At 47.0% G+C, this 8,949-nt stretch overlaps 2 protein-coding genes across 2 annotated transcripts; one reads left to right on the forward strand and one right to left on the reverse strand.

Annotated features, from left to right (window-relative positions):
• Positions 1-1,880: 1,880 nt before the first annotated feature.
• Positions 1,881-4,399, reverse strand: LOC122387291 (DNA-directed RNA polymerase III subunit RPC7-like). The gene is made up of 3 exons (XM_043377391.1): positions 3,913-4,399; positions 3,522-3,596; positions 1,881-3,002 (listed from the first exon to the last, which is right to left on the reverse strand). The coding sequence occupies exon 3, from the start codon at positions 2,855-2,857 to the stop codon at positions 2,204-2,206; it is 654 nt and encodes a 217-aa protein (XP_043233326.1). The 5' UTR covers positions 2,858-3,002; positions 3,522-3,596; positions 3,913-4,399; the 3' UTR covers positions 1,881-2,203.
• Positions 4,400-4,707: 308 nt separating this feature from the next.
• Positions 4,708-8,904, forward strand: LOC122387298. The gene is made up of 3 exons (XM_043377399.1): positions 4,708-4,912; positions 6,927-7,500; positions 7,734-8,904. The coding sequence occupies exons 2-3, from the start codon at positions 6,993-6,995 to the stop codon at positions 8,519-8,521; spliced, it is 1,296 nt and encodes a 431-aa protein (XP_043233334.1). The 5' UTR covers positions 4,708-4,912; positions 6,927-6,992; the 3' UTR covers positions 8,522-8,904.
• Positions 8,905-8,949: the final 45 nt, after the last annotated feature.

Consider the following 8,949-nt stretch of genomic DNA (forward strand, 5'->3'; position numbering starts at 1 on the left):
AATATGATTTTATGTAAAATAATTGATATGAAAAAGCCGTCTCCTAAGTTATGACCCCATTTCACCACACGCAAGTGGCAGAAATGACAATGATCAGCTGACGCATTTTTCTTGGCCGAAGTCAGAGCGCGCGGCCCGACGCACCACCACCGCACCACAAAGTATGAGCAGAAGCCGCGCCCAAAGCCAGGGCCCCGGTAACGTGAGGTAGCCGAGTCGGGGCAGCGTGCGCTGACCCAAGCCGGGGCCGCAGCTTTGGGCGCGGTCTACCGCATCCCCGCGGGCAGCCCCGGGCTATCACATGACACCGGGAGGACGCGCGGCCCCGGCTTGGGTCAGCGCACGCTGCCCCGACTCGGCTACCTCACGTTACCGGGGCCCTGGCTTTGGGCGCGGTCTACCGCACCACCTAACAGGCGTGTTCGAAACCGCAGGAGATGATGATGAACGGGTTTATCGAAACTTGATTGGATGAGCCTATCGGTAATAGCGATTTCAGTGTGTGCATTTATTGTTCATAGTGGTGTGAAATGTGGTTGGGGTACGACCGACAACCCGTCGGGGCGAATTTCGCACTGGGGTACTCAAAATTTGAAGAATTTAAGACGTTTCCATGAGTTTTGAAGGTATGGATAAGTTCTAAAAATCCGGTTCTCCTTATCTGGGCCATTAACTCCATACGTCCAGGAAAGCTGGCACACTACCTTTAAGCTAGCTCCAATTTCTTTGCATGAGAGGACTCAGAATAGACTGCGCAATCAAAATGTTATCTCGGATTTTAAAATTTTGAAATTTTTAAAATGATATATATTGAAATTCAAAATTGATATTTTTATCTTTCTTTCATTAAGTTTTTGACTTTTCGTAAAAACCGGAATATATGTAATAGAACACATGCTTATGACCTACTCTAGCAAGTTTTAGCCAGATATCTTAAAAAATGGCCAAGTTATACGCATTATAGCAAAAATTTCATAATAATAAATTTTTCAAACCAATTTATCAGTAGGTATTTGACATCATACACCAATAAAAATAGCACCATCGTGTTCCTGAGCTCAAACTGCATCTGATAAACCCCTTTTTTGTTGAAAAACTTAAACTTGAAAATTTGACCCTTTTTGACCTAAAAGTGGCCTGACCTAAGCTAAGTACAACTCAAAATGACCTCGAATGACATAAATGACATCGAATTCGAAATCTATGGCCTAAAAGGACCATAATACGTGTCACGTGACCGAGGCATGATATAATATTTCCGTGACCTCAGATGACCTGACACTGGGCTTGACGTCCGAGGTTAAAAATGGCCAAGTTATACGCATTATAGAAAAAATTTCATAATAATAAATTTTTCAAACCAATTTATCAGTAGGTATTTGACATCATACACCAATAAAAATAGCACCATCGTGTTCCTGAGCTCAAACTGCATCTGATAAACCCCTTTTTTGTTGAAAAACTTAAACTTGAAAATTTGACCTTTTTTGACCTAAAAGTGGCCTGACCTAAGCTAAGTACAACTCAAAATGACCTCGAATGACATAAATGACATCGAATTCGAAATCTATGGCCTAAAAGGACCATAATACGTGTCACGTGACCGAGGCATGATATAATATTTCCGTGACCTCAGATGACCTGACACTGGGCTTGACGTCCGAGGTTGTCAGAATGTCAGGTATACGCAAACGACGCAAACGGGCAAATGCTTTGGCATCAGTCGCCACAGTTCGTATCGGGTAACACGATTATTTGTTGGCGAGGCTCCACTAGCGAGCCGGAAAGGAGCTCGCGACTGTTCCTGCCCCCCCCCCCCTCTACTCAAAGAAAAAATTGGCACAGAAAACAGTTACGTTTTTGTCCCGTCAAACAGATAGTTTGTCAATGCAACATGTTATATTATATTAAAAAATCTTGGAGTAATGTTTATGTACTGTTCACAAGTTCGCAATCCTACGGGTGGAAAATAAAGATCGCCTAGTTTGCATCTCAAACTGACTTAGCGGTTAGCTGAAATATTCAACAATCATCAAAACAATATTGTTTTCATGGCATGAAAAATATGCTACCAGTATCCGGGAAAGGCTGACAACACGCGACATCACACCGCTCACACAGACACAGTGACAATGCAGACACCACACACGGGGTGGGGATGGCGTACCCCGGCCCCTAAAACAAGTATCACAACGGCGGCGCGTCAGAAGATGGGACCCTCCTCCAGCGCGTCATCCTCGGGGTCCAGGTAATCCTCCCCGTTATCGAAGTAGTCCTGGATGTAGTCGGTCCCCTCGTCCAGCTCCACGTCCTCCGTCTCTCCGACCTCCTCGTCCGACTCCTGGCCGGCCTCCTTCTCCTCGGTCCGCTCCTCGGCGTCTCCCTCCGTCTCCTTCTTCTCCAGCTTCTCCAGACGCTTGGTGACGTCCGCGTCCCGTCGCGCCGCCTTGGCCGGCGCCGGGCCGGTCCGGTCGCGCCGCCGCTTGCGCACGGCCACAGAGGCCAGTTTGAGTTCGGCCGGTATCCGCGAGAGGTCCGTGTGCCGGTCAGCCTGCGCGCCGCCGGCCGCCTGATCCAGGTAGCGGTCCGAGTAGCGCTCGATGCTGCCGCGCACCGCCGGAGGGGTGACATACGACGGCGAGTCGTGCCAGAAGATGGAGAGCTCCTTCTTGATGACCAGCATGTAGTCCTGCTGCAGGTCGGCGTCCAGCGGCAGAGGTTTGGTGCTCAGGGGAGGGAAGATGGGCGGCGGCGCCACGGCCGCCTGCGGCAGCGCCTCGCCCCGGCCGAAACCCAGCGCCTCCACATTGAACGACATGTTGGCACCGCGCCCCCGGCCGCGCCCGCGTCCGCCCATGGCTGCGGTGGGAGGTCCAACGACTCGGTAATACGGTCACTGAGGAAAGGCAGCCGCTCGTACGCACGTGAGCAGGCGTTTAGGCGGTCTGCAGCTGCTTAGATACCGGCACCGAGGCTGGGGCTTCCTCCTCTAGGAAGTCATCCTGAAATGGAGAAAACGGAACTCACGTACGATAATAGATTTCCCTTCTTCTGGAAAGCTTGTATGTGTGTGTGTGTGCGTTTTTTTTGTTGAAGGCCACTAACCAGTTTATGTTCAAACTAATGGCAGAGCCACTATTTGGATAATCATATCCTCATATTGATCAAATGCCTTCTGAGTCTGCATATCATTCTTACAGCAGCAAAGAAAAGAACAAAAACTGAACATCCACATTCCACAACACCTTAGACCTGTAGCATGCACATTCAAACAGATAAATAATGGATTACCACATCAGCAATACTGAAACTGCCACAACCCATACTTTTTCCAAAAGTCTTCATCATTACAACTCAACCAGGAAAACTTTGGTGAATATCATAGGTATGTTACTGACAATTTTAAGCCTCTGAAGACTTAAAGCATGAAAATGTCAGCAGTTCAGCCAGGACTCAGGAGCATGCTCCAATGACTTGAAAAATTCTAAGCACATACCTATCTATTGCATTGCAATGCATACCTGATCATAGATGACCCTGATAATTAGTGAGCAGGATGGACAAGTAGCTACTTCTTCGCCAGCAATCAATTCTTCCTGGAAGAAGATTGAGATCATTAATATCAACAGCAACATGTCAGTTCATTCTTTTCATCAGAACACACTCAGCACATCAAACTCCCTTTGCAGTTGTCCCACCTGATTAACACAGTCATGTGTTAACTTGAACCCAACTTATAGAGGGTTTAATCAACTTCAAAGGAAATTCATCTTGATTGGTTTTTGGCCCATATTTCATATTTATCAGCTTCATCAGCTCCTACGAGTTACAACCAATCAACTCTAAAATTAAAGACTTTTGGGTTTACTCAATTATAGCTTTGTAAAGTATTTGAATCAACGGAAATCTCACCTTGGTTATGAGGAACTTGTCACCGCAAGGACATGGGTAGCTGAAAGTTTCAGTTTCCTCATCATACTCAAAATCTTCTATTTCTATCTCATCGTGGAAGACAGACATTGCATAACAAACAGTATTCAGAAACTGTCAGCAAGTCAAAGTGATACGATGCACGTCATGCAACGTGCTTATTAGTTCCCCTTTCAGCTTTATAATTTTTACAGTTTTAAGATAAACTCAACTGATTTGCGGAAATCATTCCAAAAATCCGCAGGCAGTCACACAACGACGCATCTATCACGTGTGCGTTTCCGCATGCCATGCAAATTGCATCATTGTATTCACTAAATAAAACCCACAAATGTCGTAGTTGGTCTTCGACCAATGACGGTGAAGCTCTTTATTTTTAGCGCATATCAAGCAGTACTAGTATCCTATATTGAACATAAATGCTAGCATTTCACGATGTTTTTTGTCTTTGGTGCGTAATAATCGAAACAAACTTCGAAACTATAAAAATATTGTACTTTCTGAATGCAAGTATATGAGTTGATTTTGAAACTCGTCCATTCTTTTTTGACAAGAACAACTTCAAAAAATAAACATAATTTTTATCTCACTGTCCTCTAAAATTACAAAAAGGTTGAATTTAACTTTGTTTTCAGAAAGAGCTAATAGTGTTCAAAATAAAACGTTTGCAAACCAAGGTTTATGATCGAACAAATCATGAAACTTGTTGAACAGCGTTTGGCGTTTTGATTGGTGTGCTTTCCATTCAAAGCGCTTTGTTCGGTGCAAAACTTTACCGAATGAACAGAAATCGAAAGCGTTTTACACGCAAGGGCTGGCGCCTGGCGATATAATTTGGAGACAAATAATTGCGGATAATTAGCTGGGAAATAACATTTTTACGTTGTAATTTGTGCTGTCATAACGTGTAAATATGTGATAATTTTATTTGTCTGATTCACGTTTAGGGGCGACCATCCACTGAACATTTCTGTTTCCAGAGGTAGGAAGGGACCCAAGATTCTTACAGAAGGGACCAAGAGGGGGACTCGTAGGCGCTACGATTCCAATTTCAATTTGGAACTGGCGTAAAGCCTTAACTAGATGTTGATATTTTTGCATAATTCGGGTATATTCTTTTCAATTTGATTTCAGGGGCAGGACCACCAGGTTGTTAGGATGTGGGCAACAATTATCATTTGTAATTTGTTGTATTTTACGATAGCTAAAGAATGGACGTCACATAATGCAATGGATCAGAATGTGAAAAATTGGCCCAAAATTGGGTCATGGCCTGCTTATTTTGGTGGAATCTGAAAAAGGCGCCTGCCACCTGTGGCGATTGGATCAAGGATCTTGAAATTTGCTTGACGTAATCACGTGACAATTTGAGACTGTTAAAGGCACCAAGAGGTGAAGAATATCCCAATAATCACATAACTAAAAATACCCACTGACACCCTGTTTTCAAATTCTACCCTTATTTCAGTCATCCTTCAGTTCTTGTCTTCAGTCCAAAATCAAACTTAAGTACCTGAACTCTGAACAAGTACCTATGTTTACATAATACATATCATATGTCACACATATGTAACATGATATCACACATATGCAACATATGTGTTCAATGTTCATATGTCCATACTGATGCCTACTCAAGTCTCAAAGTCAATAGTATCAGTATCCCTGGCATTTGGGCTTTCATGGACATATTAGTTTGTGTTTGCCCTTTTTTTGGCAACTAATGCCAGTTTTTACATTATTCTTGTTGTTATTTGTGTGTAATTTTTCAGCCTCTTGTTTTGTATGTTTTGTTTTGCTGCATTATAAGACTCAGTTGACAAACTAAATAGATACCCATGTGCCTCATTTTGTGCATATTATGCCATTTTCATTTTATATGTAGTAAGGGGCTGTTTTTTCAAATGATCATCACATGCATATGATATAGGTAATAAATTGCTTTAATGCCAAATTAAATAACAAATTCCTCTTGAATCTACTCATGGGAAATTGTCATTTGTCTGTTGTTTACAAATTGCAATCATTTATGATTATCTCCATTGCCAAAATCATTGGCTTGATTCCTTTCTGTTGGTTTATTCTTAATTATTTTATTCTTGTTTTGAATATTTTGAGCTGTTTTTCACATAGCAGATAAATGATATGGCAAATCAAGTGTGAGATACCCAACAAAGTGATCAGTCATGTAATTGTACTTCTTGCATCTCATCAGTATTATTTCACCATTGTTCCAAATTGGACTCTAATAGCCTGGTTTGCTATTAATATTTTAAATAGATAAGCAACCAAACTAAATATGTTTCTGTTTATCACACTGCTATTGGAAAACACAAAAATCTAGATGAGATCATGCTAAATTGGGCTGGGTCTATTGGTTTTCGCTGGTGTATAAAGCTATTGTATTTTTATTTTTTCATTTATTGCTTAATTTATTTATCAGTTATTTTCAGTAACTTTTACTGATTTTTTTTAATGTTAGCATGGTGGTTCATTATCTGTGGAATTTAAACAATACCTACTTTAACTTGGTAAGTCATTGACCTTCAATGGCAGTTTTCTTGAGTCAGCTTTAGGTGAGTTATAGTTTAACATAATTGCCTCAGTATTACTATAAGTAGAATTTGATGTTTATGTAGAAACATTTAATCCACCTATTTATGAGCCAGTGATTGGATTTTTCCTGTATGTTCCAGAATTCAGCTTTGTAGTTTTATCCTCAGTAAAGATCCTGCATCTTCCTGTTACCTATCATTCTAATAGCCATCTGAGGAAGAATGCCTAACTGGAAGTGGCAACTGGTGAGTCCAACGGACCTGATTTTAGGCCGTGTCCTCATCTGCCTCACTCCTTATTTGGAATATGATTAAAATGTTGTTAGGGTGCATCCTGATCTGACATCTGTTTTATTCCTTTCCTTGCCATCTGTTAGTACCCCATTGGTTTTAATCTTGGATTCACTGCTCACCGCGTGTTCCCGCGCTCTCCGTCCCCAGGGCGGTCGGATAGCGGCTGTCGGCGTTCGGCGCTCGTTACGCCGTCGGCGCAGGGTCGGAGACACGATGAACGGCGGCGGCACGCAGCACGTGGCCACGGTCACCCTGCCGGCCGGCCTGGACGTCAGTCTGGTGAGCTCGCCGGCTCCCACTACTCCCCTCTCCGTCGGACTGCCGGCCACGCGGCAGCGCAAATACAACTTCTCGTTTCGCGAGAAGGAGCTGCTGGTTTCGCTGATCGAGCGGCACGGCGGCGTGGTCGAGTCGCGCACTGGGGACGGCGTCACCATCGAACAGAAGGTGGCCGCCTGGGCCGACGTCCAGCAGCGCTTCAACCAGATGAACGGGCCCGCCCAGGAGCGCAGCGTCACAGAGCTGAAAAAGTGCTACTGGAACCTGAAGCAGAAGACCAAGAAGGCGCTGGATGCCGGCAGAGAGGCGGCGGCCACCGGCGGCTCGACCAAGATCGACCGCGTGCTCTGGAGGATCGCGCAGCTGGCGCCCGAACAGTTCGAGGGCCTGCTCGACCTGCACTGCGAGGTGGTGGACGCCGTGCCAGAGTTCGAGTCCAAAGGTGAGACGACGAGCGGCGGTGACAGGGGTGTTGGTCATCGTCACATGGCGTCAGTCATTTTACACGATTATCTGTGCTACTTCGCACAAAGTCACGTGGTTTGCAGAAGCTGTATGTAATGTGACAGTTCTTACTTCACTGTTGGACTTGATTCTCAGGTCAGATCGTTTTTGCATGACACGATCTGTCTGCGGCGCTCTATGGTCGGACTGACCCTGCTCTACTGTTTCCAGCGCCGAACATTGGCGATAAATGGGACATCGCCGGCCAGCTGTCGATCAAGCAGGACTCTGTGGACCTCTCTGACCTGGAGGCCTCTAACGCGTCGCGCGCTGACTCGCCCGAGCGGTCCCGCAGCGCTCCGTCGCCCTCCAACGAGATGGAGGTGTACCCCGTCATTCCGAGCGACTACCTGGCAGTGGAGATGCGGTCGACGTCCCCGCAGCAGCAGCAGACACAGCAGACGCCACAGCAGAATCAGCAGACACAGCAGCAGGCGCAGCAGCAGAATCAGCACCAGCAGCAGGCTCAGCACCAGCCGCTGCCGCCGCAGCCGTCCATGGTGCCCACCTCGCAGCAGGCAGCTCACCTGGCCACCCTCGCCGAGCAGTGGCGGGCGGCGGCCGGCCTCTGGACGCCACCCGGCCTACCCGAGCTGCATCGGCTGGTGAACGGCGGCGGGGCGGCGCACAGCCAGGCGGCGGCGGCGGCGGCGGCCGCGCTGGGCCAGGGTCTGAGCGCGCTGGCGACGTCCCGGCCGCGGCCGGTGCCGTCGGTGCCGGAGCCGGCCGGCGCCGAGAGGCGCGGCACCAAGAGGCCGGCCGGCGACCCGGAGACGGCAGAGCTGGAGCTGCGCCGGCTCGAGCACGAGTACAAAATGCGCCTGATGCGTCAGGAGGCCGAACAGATGGAGGCGCGCCACGCGCTGCAGATGCAGGTGCTCGAGCAGCAGCGCGCCTTCTGGAGCGAGGCGCTGGCGCGGGTGCGGCGCGGCGAGCCCACCATGCCGTTCGGCATGTAACGGCGCCGACGACTGCCCCATTTCGCCCCTCCCCTCCCCGCCCCGTCCCCCTCGACCAGTCAGCTGGTCACTCGGTCGGGTCGCCCCCCCCCCCCTCACTCACTCACTTCGCAACTGTCAGTATTGTAGTAGTGATACGCCACCGCAGGGACTTACGATGAGTGCTTCCATCGTGCGCGCGTTGTTGACTTTTGGCCGCGGATGCGGAGAAGGCCGGCATGATATTACTGCATCATGATATTAAACGTGTCATGACATTAATATGTCATGACTGACATTACGTCGTCTTTAGGCGTGTACAAAGTGTCTCGTTTTACAACGTTTCCTTGACGAAGAACAGTTTTTTGTAGCTATTTTCTTTAGAATATACTCGTCTATTTTTATGTCGATGTTTCTGGTGTAGCATTTTTTTTTGTGATATGGTAAAG

This window comes from Amphibalanus amphitrite, unplaced genomic scaffold (assembly GCF_019059575.1).
Source record: "Amphibalanus amphitrite isolate SeventyFive unplaced genomic scaffold, NRLGWU_Aamphi_draft 000016F_arrow, whole genome shotgun sequence".
NCBI lineage: Eukaryota > Metazoa > Arthropoda > Thecostraca > Balanomorpha > Balanidae > Amphibalanus > Amphibalanus amphitrite.

Excerpts from the sequence above, each read along its gene's own strand:
- LOC122387291 (XM_043377391.1), bottom strand. The coding sequence starts at position 2,857 with ATGGGCGGACGCGGGCGCGGCCGGGGGCGCGGTGCCAACATGTCGTTC.
- LOC122387298 (XM_043377399.1), top strand. The coding sequence starts at position 6,993 with ATGAACGGCGGCGGCACGCAGCACGTGGCCACGGTCACCCTGCCGGCC. Across the intron at positions 7,501-7,733 it reads GCCAGAGTTCGAGTCCAAAG|CGCCGAACATTGGCGATAAA; the intron begins GTGAGACGACGA and ends TACTGTTTCCAG.